Genomic DNA, 25,385 nt, shown 5'->3' with positions numbered 1-25,385 from the left:
CACATGCATGCCGCAACTAAGAGTTTGCATGCCACAACTAAGGAGCCTGCCTGCCACAACTAAGACCCAGTGCAACCAAATAAATAAATAAATATTAAAAAAAAATACTGAAATATTTCACAGTTTGAGCCCACAATGAGTAGCACCCCTGCCTGGATCTAAGGGTCTGGTTCAAATAGACGGCCCTTCCCTCAAGGCTTGGTGGGACCCATGCTAAACACAGGCCTTCCCAGCAACCTCACAAAAGCAGAGGCCAGATCGGGGCTTGGGCCCCATTATAAGCAGTCATCTTCTCCCCTGAGTATCTGACCCGGCGGCAGCCCCTCTGCCTCACAGAGAAGGACACAGGCTTTGGATCTGTGCTTCCCAGGATCAAATTCTTTTAGCATGTACGAATCAAATGTCCTCAGAGCGGGACTGCTTGGGCCTCAGGGCCCTCTTCTGGAAGATAAAGGTATAACAACAATCTGATAATGAATGTGAGTCACTGTGGGGTTTGGTATATAGTAGGTGCTCAATAAATGGATGTTGTTTTATGGTTGTCTAAAAGGAGTTCAGGTTCCACTGGCACTTTTGGTATTTTAACAGGTGCGGCTGGGGCCCTACCCATATCCCCTCATATTTTGACTGTGTACCTTTGTTACTCTGCCCAGGGGCTTTCTCTAGCTGCATAGGGGAATTAACAGCTCCTCTGGGAGCAGCCCTTGACTGACTGATGGGCACTGGAGGATAAATACTCCAGCTCCCCACCACGGGGGACATGACCTGAGTAAGTGCTCTCTGCTGCACCCCAGAGGTCCTCCATGGAACTGCATCCCAGTTATACCCATAGGGAAGCTGCTCACCAACACACCCTGTACCGGCTGCCTTCCCTTCTCTGTCTCACACCCTCTTTCCCCTACGCGGCTTCCTGGAGTCACCTCCCAGACAAATTCCTTGCATTCAAGTTTGTCTCAGGCTCTATCTCTAGGGGAGCACAAACGAGGACAACTTTTAGGTGTTTGGCTACAGGCCTCAAGCCCCTGGATAGCCCCCCTATCATTTAAACTCCACATGGGAAACTTGGGGCTTCATGTAAAACTGAAGGGGGAGGCATAGTGCAGAACACTGCAGGGTTGTCAGGGGTGGAGGAGATGGAGTCCCAGTCCCTGGCAGAACGCATCACTTCACCACCAGAACATTGACTGGGAATGAAAAAAAATTACAAGACAGCTGCATTGGGCAGAGCTTGTGCCTGAGCTCATGCTCACACCTCCCTCAGCCCTGGGAGGCTGGATGTGTCGTTCTCCCATCTTGTAGATGTATATGTAGGAGCAAATAGGCCAAGTGCCTTGCTTGCGGTCACATAGCTAGAAAGGGTCTGAGGCAGGATTCACACCCAGGCGTGGGTACTCGAGAGCCTGAGTTCTTCCCGGTACATGTTCTGTGACCTGTTCCGGGTCACACAGCCCATAGGTGGCATCCCCAGGACTGGAACTCTGAGTCGGTGCAATTGCTCTGACGGCAGGGTGCCTCTCCCTGCCTGGCTGGTCCTCAGTGCAGGGCCCAATGGCCCAGCCTGTATGTTGGGTTCCCCTGGGTGTCCTCATGAAAAATACAGATTCAGGGGCTTCCCTGGTGGCGCAGCGGTTGAGAGTCTGCCTGCCAGTGCAGGGGACATGGGTTGGAGCCCTGGTCTGGGAGGATCCCACATGCCGTGGAGCAACTGGGCCCGTGAGCCACAACTACAGAGCCTGCGCGTCTGGAGCCTGTGCTCCGCAATGAGAGGCCGCGACAGTGAGAGGCCCGCGCACCGCGATGAGGAGTGGCCCCCGCTCGCTGCAACTGGAGAAAGCCCTCGCACGGAAACGAAGACCCAACACAGCCAAAAATAATAAATAAATTAATTAATTAAAAAAAAAAGCTGATGCAGCCACCGATAAAATAAAAATAAATGAAAAAAATACAGATTCAGGGGCTCCCACCCCACCAAATGAATAAGGATCTCTTGAGGTGGGTCTGGGGCATCATTCAACTTTAAGTGCTTCTGTTGGGTTGCAGGCTTGGTAGCCACTGCTTTGGAGGAGAAAGGTCAGGTGATGAGCTTTATTGTAACACTTTCTGGTATTTATTGAGTGCTCGCAACATGTCAGGCTTGGACCTTCAGTCTCCAGACACACATTATTTGCATTTGGGGTTTGCAAGAGCTCTTTCGAGGGAGAGGCAGAGGATGGGCCTTTCTTGCAAAGGAGGAGAGAGAGGTGAGGTACATAGCCTGGGTATGACTGGACTCGAGGTCTCTCTGGTGCCAAAGCCGACAGCTTTCACCACCTTGGGAAGCCGAGGTATGACCCCAGTCTCGGTCTGACACCACGGGCTGTAGGTCATTCTCTTCAGAGAGGGTGGCTAAGCATATCCTCAAGTCCTTTACAGTCAGGCCTCTGTATCTGCGGGTCCCACATCTGTGGATTCAACCAATTGCCAATCGCATTGGTTGACTCCGTGGATGTAGAACCTGTGGATATGGAGGCCTGACTTACCTGCAACCTCTGGGATGCGATATGAGAACATCTGATTTTTATCAGTGACACAGATCATATTGGTAATCCTGCGGGGGTTTGCTGTCTACTTTCAGGATGGAAGGAAAAGCAAAAGTCCAGTTAGCAGCTGGTGAAAAATAAAGATGGAATTTTTTTCACCTCTTATTTCCTGGGCTCCCTCACCCCACCCTACATCCATAGATCCCTTAGGGGGTCAATGGGCCTCGGGTTAAGACCACTTGCATTAGTGGGAGATGAAATCAAGTTAGTAGGTCATGAACTGCATTAAAAAAGGAGGGGCGTGACTTCCCTGGCGGTCCAGTGGTTAAGACTCTGCGTTTCCACTGCAGGGGGCGTGGGTTTGATTCCTGGTCGGGGAACTAAGATCCCAAGTGCCATGCCATGCGGCCAGTGCGGGGGGGAAAAAAGCGGGGGGCGGGGGGGACATGGAATCAAGGAGATAGACAACTTCAGCGTATAGGGCATGTGCTAAGGGGAGATACAGATTCTGTGAATATTTCATTTTGGTTGTCTGTTTGTACGTCTGAGTACTGGGCTCCACTGCAAAATGTATTTCTTACTGCGATTGTGGCTAGAACAGTTTGGATGCTATGGACTTGCCTGTCTGGATCTCAGTTTCCTTACCTGCAAAATGAATCATTACCCATCTCATCGCATCCTTTAATAATCGATATGTGCCTGACACAGAGTTTGGAATCTGTGCACATTGGAGGGATGCTCAAGTCACCATTGGGGTTGGGGGCAGAGGGGCCAGGTGGGGAGACCACCACCCAGCACCCAGTGCCCCTCTGGGCTTTCCCTTAACCCACAGCTCTAGCTCCAAGGCTGGACTTACCAGAATCCCAAAAGCCATGACTTTGAGAACACATTCCAGAGAGAAGAGGGAAGTGAAGACAATGTTGAATACCCTCAGGGCATTTTCATAAGCAACAGAGGCCCCGTAGAACTAGAGAAGAAAGGAAGTAGAGCAGTGGGGTCAGTGGGCACAGTGTCGAGGACCAGGGCTGGGGTGGCTTCGTGGCTGCCCTTTCCCCGGGGCAGGCAGGACTCGGACACTTGGTTTCCCTATTGATGTCCTGTGGAGCCAGCCCGGGCCCCAGGCAAGCTCTTTACTGGCTGGGCTACTCTTTTCAGGTCAAAACAAAAATTCCTTTCTTGAGTCCTATCTTAGCAGCCGAGATCGCGGGAGAGCCTGTCCCTATCGATGGGCTTCCTGATGGGATGCAGGATGTCTACAGCATCCTCTTTGCAGTCCTTTCTTTTTTTCTTTCCAGATGTCTTTTTAAATTCTTACCTGTACACTCCTATGAGACCACTTCCCAGACCAAGATGGAGAACATTTCCAGCACCCTTCCCAAAAGTTTTCTTGCACCCCTTCCCAGTTGATAACCCCCGCCGCCCGCCAGAGGTAACCGCTCTTCTGACTCCTTATGACTCTTGCCCAAACTAATCAGATTTGAACCGATAACCTTTAAATCTAACTACCAGGTTACAGGAAATCCAGCAGATGGAGGAAACCAATGCACCCAGAGGTGGGACAGTTTTCATTTAGCTCATCTGGTTTCCTCAAAAAGTTAACAGCGCGGGGTGGTGGTGGGGCAGGGGTGGGGCAGAGGACAGAGATTTAAAAACAAAAAACTGGAGACCATGTGTAGCCATTTAGATCTTGGCTCAAAAAACAACTTACTGTAAAAGACGTTTTGGGGACAATTCAATATGGATCTTGCGGTGTTAACACTAAGCTTGTCAGGCATGAGAACATGTAGGAAAATGTTCTGATTACTTTGGAAAGCACACTGAAGAATTTAAGTGTGAAATAGTGTGGTGTCTATCATTTAAAACACTTTAAAAAATAGATGAGATGTCCAGAATAGGTACATCCATAGAACACAGATTAGTGGTTGCCAGGGGCTGGGGGAAGGGGGATAGGGAGTCACTGGTAATGGGGATGGGTTTCCTTTTGGGGTGATGGAAACGTTCCGGAAACAGATAGGGGTGGTGTTTGCACAACATCGTGAATGTACCAAATGCCACTGAATTGTACACTTTAAAATGGTTAACCGTAGGTTATGTGAATTTCATCTCAATTTTTAAAAAATGAGAAAAAAAAATAGATGAAGCAAACATAGCAGAATGGTCCAAATGGGTAACCCTGGGTGATGGAGACTGGGTATTCACAAGCGCCTGGATACTCAGGATGTGGTCCAGGGACCTGCAGCAACCGCATCACCGGGATGCTGGTTAGAATTGTGGAGTCCCAGACCCACCCAGACCCGCTGAACCAGAATCTGCATTTTCACAAGATGCCCAGCTGATCTGTGAGCAGTTTGAGAAGGGCTGTGCTGTTCTATCTTTCTATCTTCTGTTTGTTTGAAACTGTTATGTTCCTAACAATGAAAAGACAAAGCACTTGCTTATGGAGACGAATTTTCAGGTGAATACAGGCACTGCTTTCCTACCAGTTCAAAAAATCAACAGCTAAATTTGTTGAGTGTTTTTAAGGATTGAGAAATGTGCTAACGTCTTTGCAGGAACTTTCTTATTCAATCCTAATCCCCACAGGGGGCAAGGAACGTGCTATTATTATCCTTCCCATTTTATTGACAGGGAAACTGAGGCCCTGGGATGCCACTCGTCACTAGTGCAAGGTTAAATGGTGAATTAAATGGCAGAGATGGGCTCAAATTCAGGCTTTTGGTCTCCAAAGCACAGGGTGAGAGGTTTTGACTTTTCACCCTGAAGAGGCTCCACGGCCCCGAGGCTCGCAGGGTCTTTACCTGCCCTTCCCTCCTCATTTCTTTCATCAAACGTTTATCAAGGGGCTCTTGTTCCCTCTGAGTTAGGCCCTCTCTGAGCCCCTGAAATTCAGGGGTGATCAGTACTTGTCTGGCCCCTCGGAGCTCACAGGCAGGTGGTAGACTATCAGGCAACCCAACACTGATATCGCGGCACGTGAGATAACAGACAGGATGCTTGCAAACACCTCATGCGGTCCTGGGAGGTCAGGGAAGGCTTCCTAGAGGAAGGGCTCTGCAGGGGCAGCTGGAAGGGGCTGGCCAGACAAAGTGGTGGGAGCCGTGTGTCAGGCAGAGGGCACAGCAGGAACAGGGGCTTGGTGGTGACACAGAGTGCGGTCTGCCTGGGAAACTCGTAGCCGGTTCTGTTTTGCGTGGGGCAGGGGCGCGGTGGGGATTAAGCAGTGCCTGGGGGGGGGGGACTCACCTTCATCATGAGCACGATGGTGTTGAGGGCAATCATGGCCATGATGGTGTACTCGAAAGGCGGGGACACCACGAACTGCCACATACGGTACTGGAAACTCTGCTTGTTCTGGGGCATATGTCGGGTCAGGGGTTTAGCGCTGATGGCGAAGTCAATGCAGGCCCTCTGCGGGACAGAGCGCAGCGGTGTGAGGGCCTGAGGCAGGAGAGGGGCGGCTGGACACCCAGCACCCCCCGTCTCATTCGATGCAGCTCTTCTGCACGTCTGCCTGGATGTCTGCCTCTCCTGCCCACCCCACACCCCCCATAAGCTCCTCGCCATGAATGTTTTCTTGTGCTGACACTCCCCCATGATCTCATTGAATCCCCTTAGCAAACATGACCAATGGGTACTATCAGTAGCTCCCACTCTGCAGGTGAGGAAAACAAAGGCTCAGAGAGGTTAAGCCTGACGTGGCACAGCTGCCTAGTGGGCGAACCTTGAATTTCAACCAGAGTCTGACACTGAAGCCTAACCATTCTTTTTTAAAATTTTACCGAAGTATAGTTGATTTAAATGCTGTGTTAATTTCTGCTATCCAGCAAAGCAATTCAGTTGCTTTTTTCATATTCTTTTCCATTATGGTTTATCACAGGATATTCAGTATAGTTCTCTGTGCTATAACAGTAGGACCTTGTTGTTTATCCATCCTATATATAATAGGATTCCTCTGCTAATCCCAAACTCCCAATCCTTCCCTCCCCCCAACCCCCCACGCCCTTGGCAGCTACAAGTCTGTTCTCTATGTCAATGAGTCTGTTTCTGTTTCATAGATACGTTCCTTTGTGTCATATTTTAGATTCCACATAAAGTGATACCATATGGTGTTTGTCTTTCTCTTTCTGACGTACTTCGCTTAGTATGATAATCTCTAGGTCCATCCATGTTGTGAAGCCTAACCATTCTTTCTTACCGACTATTTTGCTTCTCCTTCTCTTTGAGGGAAGGAGACAGGGAGGAATAATAATTGTTTAGTCTTAGAGGCCAACAAAGCAGAGGAAGAATGCATTCTAGGTCCTCCACCTAGCTTGGATGATTCTAGAGAAGCAAAAGGTCATGCGTACACTCTCTGGTGGACTGGATTTTCATTCGTAAATATTCACCACCCCTCCCTGGGGGAGATTATACTTCCCTGCCCCACTGACATCAGACATGTGACTAGCTCTGGCTAATGAAATGTGAGAAGTGACACACGTCACTTCTGGGCACAAGCCACAAGAGTTGGACCATGGTTTGCCATTCTCTCTTTTTTATCTGAAGCACCTTAGAGGGGAACCAGAATAAAGATGACATGGAGCAGAGCCACCTGGACATGCAGTCCAATTCCTTTGTGGATAGCTGGCATTGAGATGTGAGGGCTGCTTGTTACCGCATCATAACCTAGTCCAAACTGACTGATACATACACAACTTCTCTCTGATGTGTTTTCCTCTGGAAACCCCATGAAGGGCTGCCCTTCATGCAGACTGGATTCTGCTTGAAGAATGCTGCTGTTCCCTCCCCAGACGCCCGCAGAAGCTGGTTCCTCTGTATGTGTGTGTGTGTGCATGTGTGATGGGGGGGTGTCAGTTTTTAAGTGGGGATGTAAGTGGGAAGTGGTACCTCATTTTTCTCCAGGCTGTATTCCTCCATCATTTTGTCCCCCTGCTCCTGGAAGGTGATGATGATCAAGGCCACAAAGATATTGACAAAGAAGAAGGGGAACACCACAAAGTAGACAACGTAGAAGATGGACATCTCCATGCGGTACCCAGGGCTGGGACCCTGGTTCTCAAAGGTGGCGTCCACGGAGTGCTTGAGGACCCTGTGAGGACCGGGGTGGGGAGAGGGGGAAAGTGAGACAGGGGAACAGAAATGTAGGAAAATATTAAGAGGAAACAGAAAAGAAATGAAGAGTCGTCACTGATTTCTGACTGCAGTCACTGTGGTTACTTTATGAAGCTGTAATCTTCCCGCGTCTTTTGCCTGTGGGGAGTGTTGACAGCAATGTCAGTTACTTCTACTGCCCTGTATTGAGGGCCTGTTATGTGCCAGAAATGATGTTCAACATTTTATTCATTTTCTCAGCAACCCTCTCAGGGAGGTTATTACTGGCTCCGTTTTGCACACAAGGAAACTGAGGTTCAGCTGTAGATCACCCACTCAGATGCGGCCAAGGTGGGATTTGAAACTAGGTTTGTGGTGATGAATGGGAGTGAGTAGGGGGTCATGGAGGCGGGCGTATGTGTGTGTGTGTGTGTGTGTGTGTGAATATTTAAGCACAGGTGGTCGTGGGAGCCAAGGAGGGGTAATGAGGATGCACACGGAAGTGAGTGTATGCACGGCTGCTCTGTACATTTGCACAGATCACTCACTGCTCAAGTGCTCTGCATCTAAGGGGCACCATTCATACTGTAGACCTGATAGATTTGTGTATTAATGGTGACAGCTTTTTGGCAGGTGGCCATAAAGTGCCTTTTTGGAGCAAGATCATTAAGTATATTGCAACGCTCTTCTGACAGATGGAAGTAAAGTCTGTTGAGGAATGGGTGTCTTTAAAAATTCGCTCAGAGGTGCCTGAAGGGCTAGCGCTGGCCCCGCGCGTGTGGATACTGAGTGTGTGCATGGGTGATTAGACAGGCATGTGTCGGTTGGGGTGTTTGCTGAGCGAGGGAGGGAGGTGAGGATGCTGAAGGTAGCCACTGGAATCTACCAAACCTTCAACCTGCATTCAGCCGAGACCTCTGGAGGCACTTGCCATGGGCACAAATTCAGCGGGTGTCAAACCCCTCAGTAATCGAGATAAATAACATTTCACTGTAATATTTAGTATTTCCTGCAACATGTTAAAAAGTCGAAAGAAATGCCCCAAAGCCCCTGATGAACAAAATCTCAAAAATTTAAATTTTGAGGCCTTCCCTAGCAATCCAGTGGTTGAGACTCGTGCCTCCAATTCCGGGGGTGCAGGTTTGATCCCTGGTTGGGGAACTAAAATCCCACATGCCACGCACCGTGGCCAACCGCCCCCCACCGCAAAAAAACCCACCCCCCCAAACAAAAAAAAACTTAAAAAAGAATTAAAGTTTGGACTTGCACAAGTCAGTCTCCCCCGTGTCACCCCAGCCTTAGCCCTGTCTGGGACAGATTGGTCCTGTGGTCAAACCGACTTGGAAAATGCCAGGTTCACACCCCCCTGGCTTGGAGGTTTTTGTTCACCAGCACCGGAAGGGTTAAGAGGATGCGACCGCATGTGTACGTACACGCGGCCTTTCTGTAAATTAGAAACGGTGCCTGTGCTGGGAGCACACAGCCCCGTACACTCAAGGGGTTGGCAAGCCAAGCGACCGCTGGATTTCTGCCCCGAGAAGCCCAACCACATATGGCCGATACTGTTCTGCTGACGTCTTGCATCTTGCATTGTCCCCACTTCTGGAAGCCAGGAGCAAACCCCTCCCTCCCTCAGACCTTTCTCAGCACTGGGCTCTTGGACCCTTTCCTCTCCTGCTCGCTGGAGGCCCCCCGAGCTCCTCCTGTGGGGCTTTCTGACTGGACCACTTACTGTGGCCAGCCTTCTCCCGTGGACACGGTGAAGAGGGTCAGCAGAGCCCATAGCACGTTGTCATAATGGAACTCATACTTCTTCCACTCTCGGTCCCGCGCCTTCACCTCGTTCTTCTCATAGAGGAGGTACTTGCCACTGCCACAGAAAGTGGTGACCATTAGTAAATGGAGGGACGCCCGTATTTGGCCACCAGACAGAAGGGAGAGGGGGAGGAAGAGGGGCTCACCAGCCCACGCTGCTTCCCACAGCCCAGGAAGCCCGTTTCTCCCTGGAGCTTGTGTGCATCCATTTGGAGATAAATCCACAGATGGTGCCACAGCCCTGTGTCCAGTGGGAGAGCCAACTCAGAATCTTGTATCCTTTTCCAACTTGAACACTTCTAGACCCAAGGGTGGGAGCCTCAGGCTTGGGGGGAAGTTGAGAGCAGGAAGTGAGACAGGCACATTTCTGGGTTCATCAGGCCAAGGGGGGCAGCTGCTCGCTGTTCCTTCTCAGGGTAGGAAACAAAGGTTAGCCCCAGACTCCTAGCCCAATGCCTGGGATCCTTCCAAATCCAGGAACCAGCCACCAGAATAACCACCGGCTGCCCTTTTGTGCATAGTAATTGTTTATACTAGTGACAAAAGCAATATTGACTGAGCGATTGGTCGGTGAGAGGCGCAGCACTTTCCTGGACTGAGTCCAGAACTTTCCATCATGAGGATGACCCAAAGATGGGGGGATTTCAGGTCCACAGTCTCTTAGCCACAATTCCAAAATCCAGACAGCTCTGAAAACCAAACATTTTTTCCTAATCCGGCAGTTGGCAAGTTCCAGCCTGCAGACCAAATCTGGATCTGGCCCACAAGCTAAGCAATGGTTGTTTACAGTTTTAAATGGTTGAAACTAAAAGAATTCATTCATGACAGATAAAAATGATAAGAAATTCAAGTTTTAGTTTCCAGAAAGAAAGTTTGATTGGAACACAACCATGCCTATTGTCCGTGGCTGCTTTGGAGTTGCATTAGGTGCAACGGAAAGTGTATGCAAAGTCAAAGACAGTTACTACCTGGCCCTTGACAGACAAAGTCTGCCCATCTCTGATCTAACGCGTTTGGCAACAAAACCTGACACAGTTGCATGTGAGCCTCTTTGGACTTGTTACTTATCCCATTTGGTGCAAATAGTTGTATGTTCCCAGGCAGAAATATTGCATTTGATCACAGGGCTGCATTAATTTAACTGTGTTGTGTGGGACATGCACCCCAGAATATTTCTAAAAATCTCAAAGTATTTTGGAACACATCTGCCTATAAAGGTTTCATACAAGGGAACCGAGATGTGTACTAATATCCCCTACTTGACAAAGGTGGCAACTCAAAAGTTAAGCAACCAGCTTATGGCTCATCCTGAAGCCATGGATCAGAGCTCCTATTCCAAAACTGTCTTTCTTTCTACTTATAGATCCAAGCTGGTTGTAATCGGGTCACCCCCAACACCCAACACCTCAGTTTCCAAGCCCAGTATGAAATGGAGAGGACCCTTCCCCCTCCATGTCCTTAGCCTGCCTTTTGTCTATGCAAAAACTTTAGCCAAAATATGAGTTTAATCATAAAAGTGAGAAAATGCAGAAGCAAAGGAAAACAGTCAAAGGAGACCAAATAATAATAGTTTAGTCACTAAGCATAGTCAAGGACCTTTAGTTCCTTCTCAAGGGCTATAGATAATATTCCGAGCCATATCCTGTGATCTGTCTCATAGATACTGAAACCCCACCAGGTAGAAGAAGTCAACTACATGATGACCAGACTGTAGCTATGACAAAAGCTGCCACAATTCTGAGAATTGGCCTCAAGGAAATGGGAAAAATCTGACCCTGGAACTGAAGATTGACTGTACTTAAAACAATCAAGATGACGCTGATCAGGCCACCACAGGACCAATTTTAAGATGACTGTCAGGGCTTCCCTGGTGGCGCAGCGGTTAAGGATCCGCCTGCCAATGCAGGGGACACGGGTTCAAGCCCTGTCCGGGAAGATCCCACATGCCGCGGAGCAACTAAGCCCGTGAGCCACAACTACTGAGCCTGCGCTCTAGAGCCCACGTGCCAAAACCACTGAAGTCCATGCGCCTAGAGCCCGTGCTCCGCAACAAGAGAAGCCACGGCAATGAGAAGCCTGCGCACCGCAACGAAGAGTAGCCCCCGCTTGCCGCAACTAGGGAAAGCCATGCACAGCAACGAAGACCCAAGGCAGCCAAAGATAAATGAATACAATAAATAAATTAAAAAAAAAAACAGTTGACTGTCACAGCTGACCGTGCTGTTTCTACATGTAGCTCCCTCTCTCCATCTATAAAAACTTTTGTCCACTGGTTGTCAGTGCGGGGGGAAGTTGGCCTTTGGACGAGAGTCTGCCCTCCCTGCACCAACCCCCCCGCCCGCAGTTGCCGGCAAAATAAAGCAAACGTTCCTTGCTACCAACTTTGCCTCTCTATTGGCTTTTGAGCGGTGAGCAGCCGGACCCCACTTTCGGTTACAAAGAGACTGGTGCATCTGGCCGCCCCCTACCTGCCAGCCCCGATGGGGATGCCTAGGAGAGTCAAGACTCACCGGCAATCTTTCTCAAACTCCTTGGACTCATCGGTGCAGTGGAAGAACTTGCCCTTGAAGAGCTGCACGGCCACAACGGCAAAGATGAACATGAAGAGCATGTAGACGATAAGGATGTTGAAGACGTTCTTGAGTGAGTTCACAACGCAGTCAAACACGGCCTGGTGGGTGGGGTGGGAGAGACAGCGTGAGGGGCTGGAAACAAGCACGGCCTCCACCTCCAGCCGCTCATCATACCCAAGTATCGTCATTATTCCTATTTTACGGGCAAGGACGTGATCCAAGTTACTCGGTTAAGGCCACGTAGTTCTGAGAAATGTTGGGGCTCGACCCGATTCTGAGTTTTTATGCATCGAAAACCCCCAATTTTAACCCCTGGGAAATGGGGCCGCTTCTCCGAGCTTCTCCAAGGTAAGCTCATGGCTCTTCAGGGCAAGAGGAAAGGTCCTCGATGGAGATGTCATTTCCTGTTCATTCTGTGTCCCTGCTTCACGTCACTCCCCTCCCCATAATCTGGAGTTGTGGTCCCCTCCCTTTTGCCCACTGATCACTTGGGGGCACTCTGGATTTGCGAGCTGACTTCACGTGCCCTGCGTAAGATGGAATCCTTCCATCCTCCTCTAGAGAAGGCAGGGGTCCCAGCCTGGAATGTTCCCCACCACATTCTGCTATTAAATCACAGCGGGTCCTAACTACAAGTAGGCATCAAGGATTGTCAGCCTACTGGAATCACACGTTAGCTCTGCCGGCTTCCCCTGGGGGAAAGAGTGCATAGCTTTCATGGGGCTTTCAAAGGGGGCTGTGACCCAGAAAATGGCAAAGAGCCACTGAACCGACTACTTCTGGGTTCCACATATCTCAATGCAAGCAAGCTTTCCCGTCCAGAGGGCGGCCACATTTCCTCTTTGAATATTTATCAACAAAAAGGGGGCATTCGAATCATTATTTTCCAAATCATGGGGGAGGGGCACACCACCGGTAATATCAGACGTACTTTTAGGTCCTATAGGAGCCCAAGACCAAGTAACACTGAATCACATGGTAGCAAAGTTATTCTCTCTCTAATGCTTTCAATCCTTTTGAGTGAAGGAGAAAGTCTTCCTTAGTTGTTACTGTGTTAACACCTAACATTTATACTTTTCCTTTTTTTTTGGCCGCGCCATGCGGCATGCAGGATCTTAGGTCCCTGGCCAGGGATCGACCCTGTGCCCCCTGCATTGGGAACACAGAGTCTTAACCACTGGACCGCCAGGGAAGTCCCTGTACTTTTCCTTTCTAACCAAGAAAGAGCAAGTATCCATGCTCAAAGTCTTTGTCAGGCAATTATTTTGGGCTAGATTTTAATAACAGTTATATTTTGAACAGATTTTTAGTTTTACCTTCTATTAACAGTGGGTTTTGGTTTTCCAACTTAAGAAACTTGACAAGCATTTCCTTTTAAAATAAATCTACTCAGGTAAAAAATAAAGTGACTTAAAGCAACGTATTAAGAAAGAGATAATACAGGTGATCCTCAGGTGCATCATAAATTGAAAAGGGGTGTTTGAATGATTAGATTTCATTTCCTTCCTTCCTTTTTTTTTTTTTTGAAACAACAAGCTTTTGGGAAATTCTGGTTCATGCTATTTTTTTCAAGTTTCATTTATTTATTTATTTATTTATTTTGCGGTACGCGGGCCTCTCACTGCTGTGGCCTCTCCGTTGCGGAGCACAGGCTCCGGACGCGCAGGCTCAGTGGCCATGGCTCACGGGCCCAGCCGCTCCGCGGCATGTGGGGTCTTCCCGGACCGGGGCACGAACCCGTGTCCCCTGCATCGGCAGGTGGACTCTCAACCACTGCGCCACCAGGGAAGCCCCTATTTATTTTTTTAATTGAAGTATAGTTGCTTTACACTGTTGTGTTAGTTTCTGCTGTACAGCAAAGTGAATCAGCCATACGTATACATAGATCCCCTCTTTTTTGGATTTCCTTCCCATTTAGGTCATCACGGAGCACCGGGTAGAGTTCCCTGTGCTAAACAGTAGGTTATTATTAGTTATCTATTTTATACGTAGTAGTGTATATATGTCAATCCCAATCTCCCAGTTCATCCCACCCTGCCCCCCCTTTCCCCCTTGGTATCCATACGTTTGTTCTCTATATGTCTGTATCTCTATTTCTGCTTTGCAAATAGTTCATCTACACTATTTTTTCTAGATACCACATATATGCATTAATATACAGTATTTGTTTTTCTCTTTCTGACTTACTTCACTCTGGTGGTTCATGCTATTTTGGAACAGGAGATATTGGACCCTAGAATAGGCAGGTGAAAAGTTAAAGGTTATGTGGGACCAGAAACCTAGTTTCCTGCTTCCCAGATTAGGGTTATGCCCTGTATCCACATGATGCCTTCATGGGAATTAAGAAAAGGGATCTCAACTTTGCAAGAGACATTTCATCTATTGGAAAATTACCATGATATACAGATTTTGTTCCATTAACTCACTTTACTGCCATCTACTGGAGAGTTGTAGTAATAAGTATATCCATATATAATGGCTGTGCTGTTAGCAGCATCCCTTTCAACGTACTGTCCTTGAGCAGTGTGCAACCTGCTCAACTGTACGTGGCAACCCTGATAGACCTTCCACATACCCCAATCTCACCTTGAGCTTTGGCAACCGCTTGATGGTTTTAAGAGGTCGTAGCACCCGAAGGACTCGGAGGGATTTAATCGTGTTGATGTCCTTTCCTTTGCTATTGCCACTGTGGAGGGATGTTAGAATGGGGAGAAGGGAAAAGAGGGAGCCAAGGTCAGGCTGGGTGGTGGGTGGTCCACAGCCCCAAGTGGCCCCACCCTCCCAGGCTTAGGAGTCTGGGGTGGGCCTGGCATAGCCATGTCCTTCCCGGAGAAGAGTAGTCAACTCCCCTGCTACATCTGGGCTCAAGAGCTAGTGAGTAGATGGCCCTTTGTGGTTTTGGTCTCAGGGTTTGTTGAGGGCCCTGGCTGAGCCTGTACAGCTGTATGGGGTGGCTCTTGGATCCAGCACGAGGAAGTTGGCTGCCCCCTGTGTGCTCTCTTTGGAGGTGGTCTTAGTGAGCTTTTAGAAAATGGGATTCCTCCCTCTTCCAACAGGATCCAGGAAATGCTTAAAGTGGCCTTTAAACCAGAGCTCCCTTCCCCCACCCGCTGCCCCACTATTCCCTGAGCCCACAGGAGCAGAAGGAACCAGAACATCAGATATCGAATCTCTGCCTCATTCTTTCAGGGTATCTGAGCTCAGACTGCTGCATAGGGGTTCAGCCCAGGGTCTACTGGGCCTGCGTCTTAGCACTGCAGATATCATGACACCCTTAGCCAACCATGATTCAAGCGCCCCCAAAAGGAAGGCATTGGGTGTGGCCATCAAAGGCTTGTGATTAATGGAACTCACCACCCACCCAGCTGCCCAAGCCAGAAACCCAACACTCGTGTTCAGCTTCCTGTCCTCCATCCTTATCCCCAATGGGTCACCCTCCTACACATGGCACCATCATAGGTCAGACCCCCATTATCCACCTCCCAACTCCCCCCCCCCCCACTCCCTGTCTCTCTCTTCTTCCATCTTTTCTGCACACAGTGGCCAAAACCAATGACCATGTCACGCTCCTACTCCGACTCCTTCTGGAGCAGCTGAATTCCTAGAAGTGCAAACCCCTAGCTCGGCATTCAAGGCTCCTAGGAATCTAGTCCAACTTACCTTTCTGTTTGCGTTCCCATTGATTACTACACAACCCAAGCCCCAGCCACATTCTTCTGCTTCTGTTCCCTCTGCTAGAAATGCCCTTCCTCCACTTCTTCATTCACAGGACGATGCAGCCCTCAAAGGCCAAGGTAAATGTCCCTTCATCTGACAGCCTCCACTGACTGCCTCTGGGCTCTGTCAGACCCCAGTGCTGTTTCAGAATCACCTTTGTTCCTGTCATTGGCTTCTGGCTTTAGACAGAAAACTCTTCAAAGGTGAAACTGTGATTTCTTCTCCTATGTGTTCATTTTCCCTTTAACCTTGGTTCTTGTCTCTGCCCCCAGCATGTGCCTTGTGTGTAGTTTCAGGACACATGTGAATGGATCCAGATCAGAGGTCTTTGGGGGCCAGTTAGCAAACATCTCCCTACAGTTCTCTTGGGTCATGAGTAGAGCTGCCCCAGAGACACCCACCGTGGTGTGCCCAGGTATCCAGGTGCAAAAATATTCTTCGTGACATTTGCTTTTTTTAGGGTTCCTTTTTCTCATCTTTCAGAGAAAAGAGAATTGGACTTTAACCTGCCAGCCACAACCGTGCTCCAGGATTCAGCAGTCTGAACATGGGATTTTCTTTTCTAAACCAAAGTCATCAATCATTATTATCTCAAGGCTGTGCACCCAAAGTATGAGACACACATCAGGAGAGTCACTGAGATATTTTCAGGCAGATCACGAACACAATTAAGGAACGGGATCACACAGGGAAACAGCTATGTTTTCTTCAAGTTATCTTTCAGGCCTCCTGTTGTGGTCGGAGAGGAAGTTTCTGCTATGTGTTCATAGGTCTTTAATGCCTCCCTAACACAAATTTCCCTTTTAACAAAGAACCCAGCTTGAATGTAACAACTTGTCACGCAACTGTTTCATTCTTGTTGGATTCACTTTTGCAGTTGCCTGTTCTATCTGAGGTTAACAATACTGGTTGTAAGGGGATGGCATAAAGTGTTCTAGCAAAACTAAAATGAAGTTTAGACTATGTGTTGGTGGAAAAAACGTCACACAAGTGGACCTCTAGGTTGTATGTGGAACGGGTTAAAATCTTGATGGGCCAAACTGCTAACATTTGGGAACACACCTCATGGGGCACATCTACTCATCTAAAAATGACTCCATGGGCATTCTGGGGGTCTCTCTCCTAGGAGGCACTTCTCCCTGGGGAGAGGCTGAGAACAATCCTGTTTGTTGAGACACTGAGGAGAGTGTTCCTGGCAGTTTGGCCCCTGAGCACGCAGGAATGGCTTGACCAAGGTGTTCTTACAGAAATCACTTTGTTGAGAGTGTAGATGCTCCTGTTGTGGGGTGGGGGGGTTACTTACTCCTCTTAAAGCCCAAGCCCTGGTTGTTTGGACTGTCCACGCTTCTCCCATCTGGGAAGCTGGACATTCACTCCCCTGATAACTACCCATCCGGCTCGTCTGCCCTACTGAAATAAGACCATGGGGAGACCCCCTTCCACGCCCTTTATGTTCTCTTCCAACAACTGGGCTAAATGGTGGGTCCTGATGAGAGGCAGTGGCCAAGACCCCTCCAGGCTCCTGCTCCTTGGGGAGCAGGCTGAGGGGACTCTGGTCACTGCAGGCGACAGGACGGTGGCAATGACACAAGGCTACAGAAACAGGCCCAGAACCAGTGTGGCTGCATCAGAGCACAAAGAACGAGACAGAACGAGAGAGAGAGAGAGAGAGAGAGAGAGAGAGAGAGAGAGAGAGAGAGGCACTTTACCGTGTACTGCTCCTGGTGACGTGGCGTCGGAGGGCGAGACAGATCGTAAGCGGCCTCAGAAGAAAGAACACAGAACACACACATACATGCACACACACCTGGGCACTCCCCTGCCCTGCCTGGGCACCAGGAGGGGCCGCCTTAGGCTCGTGGGCCTGGATGGTATCCATCCTTCCATCTGGAAGACGCTTGTTCCGTCCCCTGCCTTTGGCTGGCCCCCGGCACTGCCCAACAGCACCAAGAAAGCCGAATTTCCAAGTAGCAGGACAGCCCAAAATTATCAACTACCAAAGGCAAATTCGCCACTGAAGGTCCCTGCCAAGAGCTGGAGAAAAACCCCTTTTCTCCAGAGGTTCTGGGACTGGAAATTTTTAGAATGTCTTTTTTTTGGCCACGCCTCGCAGTATGCGGGATCTTAGTTCCCCGACCGCCGCCCCTGCATCAGAAGCATGGAGTCTTCACCACTGGACTGCCAGGGAAGTCGTTTAGAATGTCTTGGAGGGGGTGAGCTTTGGAGTTAGGGGGACCTGGGTTTGACTCCCAGCACTGCCCTTAATTATTGTTCTCATCTGTAAAACAGACCTTTGGGGGGCTGATGCTTGATACACAGTAACTATGGCTTTGGCTTTACCCCCTAAGTTATGAAGGAGAAGGGGGGCAGCTAAGAGTTCCAATTTGGGATGAAATTAAGGGGCAACTCTCAAGAGCCTTCTGGGAAAATGTGGGCCTGGGGGAAGCTCTCTGCATCTGGCAGTGGCCCCTTGTACAACTCATCTTTGGAATCAAGGTTCAGTCTCATTATGACCCTCCAACCATGACTGGAGATCAAGGTGCAAGAAACTTGATTGCCATTAGAACAGTGGAAGCCCTACTGCCAAGCAGGTTCTCTACAGAATATCCCACCTGCCGCCCCCTTTTGAAGTTAGTGACATTTCTAAAAACATAATGGGTCTTACAAATATTCCCACTGGGTTTTTCTTCCCCCTGCTACCTTTCGTTTTACCTCAGTGGCTTTCAAAGCTTAACATATCTAGGAATTATTGCATAGATAGAATTGTATAGATTCTGCTTTTTGGATTATTGAGGAATTTTTCAGTGACAGTGATTTCTGCCCAGCCTGATGGATGATGTTAGGTGTAATATGTGAGTCTTCTGAATGTCACTGCAACTGTCTGTGGCAAGGTGGTACCATTATACCCATTTTCCAGATGAGGAAGCTGAGGCTCAGAGAGGGAAAGTGACTTGTCCAAGGCCACACAGCCGGGGAAGTGGCAGACTGAGATTCAAACCCAGGTTTGTGTGTCTTGCATGCTAATCTTCTTTCCATTTCATTACACACACACAAAAGAATGCCTTCAGGGGTAGGGGCTGTTTTGAGGATGGGGATAAAAAAAAAAAAAGGCAGCCCGGGGGCTCCTTCTTTGGCTTCCTGGCAGTTGGGTTCCTGAGCACGCAGGAGTGGCTTGATCAGGGTGCTCTGCCAGCCGTGCTGGCCCGCTTTGAGGGAGGAGTGGCAGCCCCAGATGGACTCTTGGCAGTGAGGGCAGGGTCATGATTTGCCAGCTGCTGAGAAATGTCAGTTGGCTACCCCGTTGCATGGGCACAGAGCGTGATATCAAGTGTGGTGACTCATGAAATGGTGTGTTAATGGTGGTCGCATGGACACAGCACACAGTCAGTAGATGGAGCAGGACACACGCACACAGATATTTGGGGGAGGTGCAGGAGGGGTGGAAACCGTCGGGAGAGCTTCGACACATCCCTTGGAGGACCACGGGGATCATTTCCCCATATCCGAGACGGGGCCACAGTCACAGCACTGCAGAATCCTTGCCTCCTCATTCTGCTGACTTGTGAAAGTCTCCATGTTCAGTGCTGGGAGATGGGCAGCAACCCTCAATCTGACAGCTGACTGCCCTCCACAATCTCTCTGGTCGTCAGTTTCCTCATGTACAAAAAAGGAATACTAAGAGAGCTTCCTGCGTGGGGTTGTAAAGATTAAGTAAATGGAGGCTGTTACTATCATTATTACCCAGTCAGGTTTGTCAAAGTTATGGGGAAACTGAGGCACAGAGAGGTTCAGGGACTTGCACATCTAGAGAGAAACCGGACAGCCTTGCTGGAAGCTTTTCCTAACACCATCAGGTTCATTTAACACTTGTTGGGGTTCTCAGCCTTGTCTATGAGGAGACAGGCACATAGGACAGATAATGTGAGTTAAAAGAACAGAAACAAAAGAAGCAAAGGACTCTGGGATTGGACACTCAAGTGGAGACTCTCAGAGCAACACCTACTCCTGCCGATGTGACCTCCCTCTGGTAACAAGGAAAGACAATAAGGAAAGTCCTTGTAGGGCGAGAGACCTTTTCAGGTAAGAGAGGCCAGAAACCTGAAGGCAGAGGGAGGATTCTGAAACTTTTCTGGGGAAAAATGTAGCAGCCTGGGTGGGGGGCCCCTTCTCTGGCTTTCTGGCAGATTGGCCTAAGGCATGCAGGAGCAGCTTGATCAAGGTGCATGCCAGTTGTGCCTGGCCTGTGGCCCTGCCCTGGAGGAGGAGTGGCAGTGACAGATTCTTGGCAGTGAGGTGGGGAGGGTGTGGCAGGGGTGGGGTCTCAGAGTCTACCTCTTCCATCCCTGTGACCATCACATAAAGGCGCTCCCCGGGTTGTCAGCTCTTCTAAAACCCCAAGAGAGTCCCCAACACTTGTCAGGACCCCACTGGCAAAATCTCACACACCCCAGTTCCTGCAAGATCCACGAGCTCACTGGGACTCATAGGGATGACCTTAAATCCCTGTCCAGCCCCTTTCCTCACATAGGAATTTAAAAAAACAATTGGAAACAGGGATTTTCAATGGCATTAACTGGCTGGCTTCATGCCTGTAGCAACTTCATAAAACCAGCTTCACAGGTTGACTCTACAAAGACGCTGCTAAATTTCTCTGAGCTGGAGGCTCATTTTGAACGCCCTTGTATAACTTTATATTTAAAACAAAAGCTCAAAAATTAAAAAACAAAATCAGCTCCCTGTGGCAGATTCTTTTGCAGACGCAAAGAACCATTTTGCTTGATTCTGGGTGGAAAAACAATTTTGTTTTCGCAGATTAGGTTTGCTTAAAGTTGAGCCTAATTGTAGCTCCAGGGGAACTGTGGCCCATCATGGTAAAGCTCTACGGTTTGAAAGGCTTGTTCCCAGGTCTTTCGAAGGCCACACTTTTCCCAAATTGGGAGGCCAAATGAGGGATGGAGATGGGACAGGGCAATAGTGGGGGCCCCCTCTTCAGCACTGAAGCTTGTTGGCTCCCACAGAGGTCTGGAAGGAAAGTGTCAAGGATGAACTGATGGGCAGCAGACGTTACCTCTATTGTACTACACCCAGTGGTGGCCACGGAGGGCAAAACCCACCACCCAGGGCACAGCTGGCAAAGGGGGGTGTTGTGTGTGGAGAGATGGATGTGATCTCTTTCTGAGCTCTGGGGGACCTGGGCGCTGCTGGGCAGACGTCATCCTGGAGGGCTGGAGGAAATGTGGGACGGGTGCTTGCCTTCCCTGGACATGAAGACTACCCCAGGTCAGAACATGGTGGGGACTGGGTTTTTGATGCCAGAGCAAATGGCAGAGTGTCTGCCTTCTCCAGGCCATGGGGCCCAGGTTAGGCAGAAGGTCAAGGCGAAGGACAGGATGGAAGGGAGAGAGAGAGAAAAGAGTCTGGAGGAGAGGGAGAGGGAGAAGGAGAGGGGAAGAGGGAGGGGAGATGGGAGGAGGGAGGGGAAGGGGAGGTGGAGAGAGAGAGAGAGAGAGAGAGAGACAGAAAGGGAGTCAGAGAGAGGGAAGGAGAGAGAAAAGGGGAAAGATAAAGAAGGAGAAAGACAGAAACAGGAGCAAGGGAGGGAAGGGGATTTGAGATGGATTCACCCCAGGATGAGGGCAGTCAAATGTTTTGGCTTTTCAGAATCGAAATTTTCTCAGGACCTAGCATGGTGCCTGACTGACACCTTGTAGAAGTTGCTCACATAACTGATGGACAGAGGGAGGAGCATAGTTCATTACATTCTCATATACACAGTGTATTACCTTTTAGAATCTTTTTTGGGGAAAGAAATTTGTGCTAACTTGATAAGAAACAAATTGTATCTTGTTTGTATTTTATACATCTCCTAATTCCAATGAGGTAGGTTTTTTTTTTTCATTTTTTATTAGTCAGCATTCTATGAAATTTCTGTGTTAAATCCTGTGTTCACTTACCTATTAAGGTTCAGTGTTTCTTATTGATTTGTAATTGCTTTTTATATCTGAAGGCCATGGATACCTTGTCTTATTTGTGGTAATCTTTCTCCTCTAATTTCCTGTGCACTTTGATTATTATTAGTATTAAACCTACAGGACATCTCAATGAAAATGTAGCCAAACTTCTTGAATTTTTGAGATGATCTCTTCCATCGTTCTAATGATCAAATACTCAATTACTTAAAAAAGTGGGAGAGAGAGGAGGAAGAGTGGAAGAGGGACAGAGGAAGAGAGAGAGAAAAGGAGAGGGGGTGGAAAAGAGCAGACACAGAAAGGAGGAGAAAGTAGAAGACAAAGAGAAAGGGGGTGGGAAGTCTGGCCAGAGTCAGAAATACATTCAGCTTCCTGACCTTCATGGTACATCTCCACCAGCTCAGAGGTATCCAGAAACTCTGGAGATTTCTTGCTCTTCTGACACAACTTGATCTCATTGTGTTCCCAGGGGAGGATCTGAGAATGGCCCAGTTTAGCCCTTAAATTGGAAACGGGCCACCACATTGGCCTCCTGAAAAACCAAGTCCTCATTGTTTGGTCAGGTGGGCCATTCACGGACTCTTCCAGGTCTGCTGAGAAGGGGCCCAGTAGGCAGAGGCAAAGGGGAAGCCCCTGATTTCTCATTATGTAGGTGAGGTGGGTCCGAATCCCTTTGAGGCTTTTCTTTCTGGGAATGGTCCACTGTGATGGGCAGAGACAGGGTCTCTAAGAAGATTTGTTTCTGGATTAGGGGCAGGTTAGGTTTTTCCATCCTGCCCCAAGCGTCTACAAGTTGAGGAACGTACTGCTAAGTTTGCTACCAGGGCCCTAAGAGATAATGGCTACTCAGCCCTCGGATGCCATCTTGGAATCGCATCTTGGAACGGCTACTAAGCCTTTGGGCGCCATCTTGGAATGATTACTGAGCCCTCAGGTGCCATCTTAAAATGGCTGCCCAGAATTCGGGTGCCATCTTGGAATGGCTGCTCAGAAGAACCCAGCTACGATTTTGACATGGCTGCCCAGAATTCAGGCACCATCTTGGAGCTGCATGATGAGGCATGACCTTTCAGAGGGTCCTAGGACTGCCAGGAGAAGTTCAGGACACACAAGGGGAGTCATCAGGTCTATAACTACAGGGCCTTCGGGCACAGGGTGGGGAATCCAAATTCTCATGCACATTCGTCTCCTGATTGTCTTTTGAGGGGCTCCCCAAAGAGACAGTGGCTTGGGCAGAGCTTGTAGAGCAGAAGGAAGATGAGATGTCCCGGTGGGGCTAGTCTACGGAAAGCAGCAGAGCAAGGGGTCGGTGGCATGGCTGTGTGAGGAGGTAGAAGGTGGGAGGCCTTCTCCTTCTTCCTCCGTGGTGGCCATCATGCAAAAGCCAATCGAAGCTCTTCCCGGTGGCATGCGGATGCCTCCCACCACCCTGGAGCCCACTCTCCCCTTCTCTACACCCCGAGAACACGTCCCCTGATTCAATGGGCTGGGGACGGAGGGACGAAGAGGCAGGAGGAGTCCTCGAGAGGACACTTACGTGAAGGCAAAGGCCACCAGGGCCCCACTGACCACTATGAAGTCAAGAATGTTCCAGAGGTCACGGAAGTAGGCACCCTGGTGCAGGACGAGCCCCAGGTCGATCATCTATGGGAGGAGAAGAGACAGCGCTCTGATCCCTCATCCCCACCCTGGGGAGCAGCATCCACCCTTTAGCCTCAGGAGGAGGCGCAACAGGAGGGGGCATGGTAGTCAATGGGACCACCTCATCCTGAAGGGCTGGGACAGTGGCCAGAGGACCTGGGGGAGGAGTGAGAGCCCCTGCCCAAGGCACCTTCCCACCTTGTGAAAGGTAGTTCTGACTTGCTGGTTCTTAGGTCAAAACCTTGGGATCCCCCTGGGTTCCTCACCCCACGTCAGATACATTAGCAAACCCTGTTGGTTCTGTCTTCCAAACCTTCCAAGAATCTGCCGACTTTTCACCACCTTCTCTGCCACCACCCTGGGCTGGTCCCCACTATCTCCTGCCTGGACCAGTGCAATCGCCTGCTCCCAGTTCTCTTGGGTCCCACCCACCCTGCTCCCCCTCTCAAGCCTGCCCTCCCAGAGAGGCTAGAGGGTGGCTGTGAACACCTGAGTCCAATCACGTCCCTCTGCTCAGAACCTTCCATGGCTCCCACCTCACTTGGGATAAAAGCCTAAGTCCTCCCTGTGGCCCCCAAGTTTCTGCATGATTCGTCCCTCCCTGCTCATCTCCCTGACCTGGTTTCCCCACCCTCCTCTCTCACTCCATCTGGATGCACCGGCTTCCTTGATGTTCCTCAAACACACCAAGCATTTCTAATCTCTGGGGTGAGCCTCCTGCACCAGGGTGGCATTCTTGAGGGTGCAGAATCCTGTGGAGCCCTGGCACTCACCTTGATCACCATCTCAAAGGTAAAGACGCCTGTAAAAACGTAGTCAAAATATCGCAGTACCTGCAGGGGATAAAAGCAAGGGAGCAGCCGATCACTGGCTTGCTCCAGCAGAGCCCCCGTGCACCTATCCTTGGTCCACTGGGGTGTGTGGCCTCCAACAAAGTCCCCAGGGAGCAGAATCTCCATCCACATGAGGAAATGCTGCATCCATGTACAGTTGGGCAGGTCGTGCACTACCCAAGGGCCTCCTCCCACAGTCTCAGGGCAGATTTGTATGTTGTGACTGAAACAGTCCAGCAGATGGCAGCAAAGTCCTAGCAACAAAATCACTCTACCAGGCTGGTCTGCTTACTAAAGGAAAGGGTGCCTTTTTTATTTGCCCAAAACACTATATGGACTAGAGGTGGCCCCAGGGAAGTTCAGGGAGCACTGCATCTCTGTGGGTGACAGGTCTGATCCCCCAGTGCCTCTGACCTGCTGGGTCTCCTGGGTGAGTAACTGTTCCCACACAGGGTTTCCTAAACATGATTAGCCGTCCAGGACAGACACTGGGGACAAACCTCACTGTGGTGCCCATCTCCCTCCCCACTCCGGGGCCACACACTCAGCAGGGTGGGTTGATTCTCCCTCACCCCACCACTTTACACAAGACCAGGCATTAGTGGTCTCTGTCTGGACGGGCAACATCCTGCACTCCGGCCCCTTTCCTGGCCATGCCATAGCACATCCATGGTGTGACCCTGGCATGAGGATGTTGAGTGTGCTGGCACAGTGCCCCAGCACGTGGTAAGCGCAGGGGACTGACTTCATCAGATTTGCCTTGGAGAAGTAAGGGCTGGTAATTACTAAGGATGGCCACCAGAGGGCGCCTGCGAGCACTCAAGTCAGGTCACCCACCACCCTCTTCTCTGCTCAAGAACCCTCTGTGGCTCACACCTCACTCGGGTAAAAGCCAAAGTCCTCCTTGTGGCCTCCAAGGCCCTGCACAATCTGCCTGGCCACCTCCTTGCCCTCATCTTGTCCTACTCTCCCCCTTGCTCACTCTGATTCTGCCACCCTGGATGTTCTCACCTCAAGGCCTTTGCACAGGCTGTTCTCTCTGCCTGGAATGCTCTTCCCCATGTTCCAACTGATTCCCTCTCTCTCCTCCTTTATGACTTGGCTCAAATATCACTTTCTCAGTGAGGCCTTCCCCGACTGCCTGTTTAAAATTCCACCAAGTCTACCCCTTCCCCCATATCCCTCATCCCTAGCACTTATCACATCCTGACACACTATTTGTTATAGTTA

At 49.7% G+C, this 25,385-nt stretch overlaps 1 protein-coding gene across 1 annotated transcript in view; it reads right to left on the bottom strand.

Annotated features, from left to right (window-relative positions):
• CACNA1A (calcium voltage-gated channel subunit alpha1 A) overlaps positions 1-25,385 on the bottom strand; it is a 316,609-nt gene that overhangs the window by 36,945 nt on the left and 254,279 nt on the right. Inside the window, exons 24-31 of the mRNA XM_029216768.1 lie at positions 24,096-24,155; positions 23,219-23,325; positions 14,582-14,681; positions 11,933-12,093; positions 9,340-9,477; positions 7,404-7,605; positions 5,763-5,927; positions 3,376-3,486 (exon numbers count right to left, since the gene is read on the bottom strand). Of these exons, the coding sequence (XP_029072601.1) occupies positions 3,376-3,486; positions 5,763-5,927; positions 7,404-7,605; positions 9,340-9,477; positions 11,933-12,093; positions 14,582-14,681; positions 23,219-23,325; positions 24,096-24,155 (1,044 nt within the window). The remainder of the gene's footprint in view (positions 1-3,375; positions 3,487-5,762; positions 5,928-7,403; positions 7,606-9,339; positions 9,478-11,932; positions 12,094-14,581; positions 14,682-23,218; positions 23,326-24,095; positions 24,156-25,385) is intronic.

This window comes from Monodon monoceros, unplaced genomic scaffold (assembly GCF_005190385.1).
Source record: "Monodon monoceros isolate NGI ecotype Baffin Bay Population unplaced genomic scaffold, NGI_Narwhal_1 Super_Scaffold_12, whole genome shotgun sequence".
In the NCBI taxonomy this organism is placed as follows: Eukaryota; Metazoa; Chordata; class Mammalia; order Artiodactyla; family Monodontidae; genus Monodon; species Monodon monoceros.
This window is presented reverse-complemented; position numbering and strand designations above follow the sequence as displayed.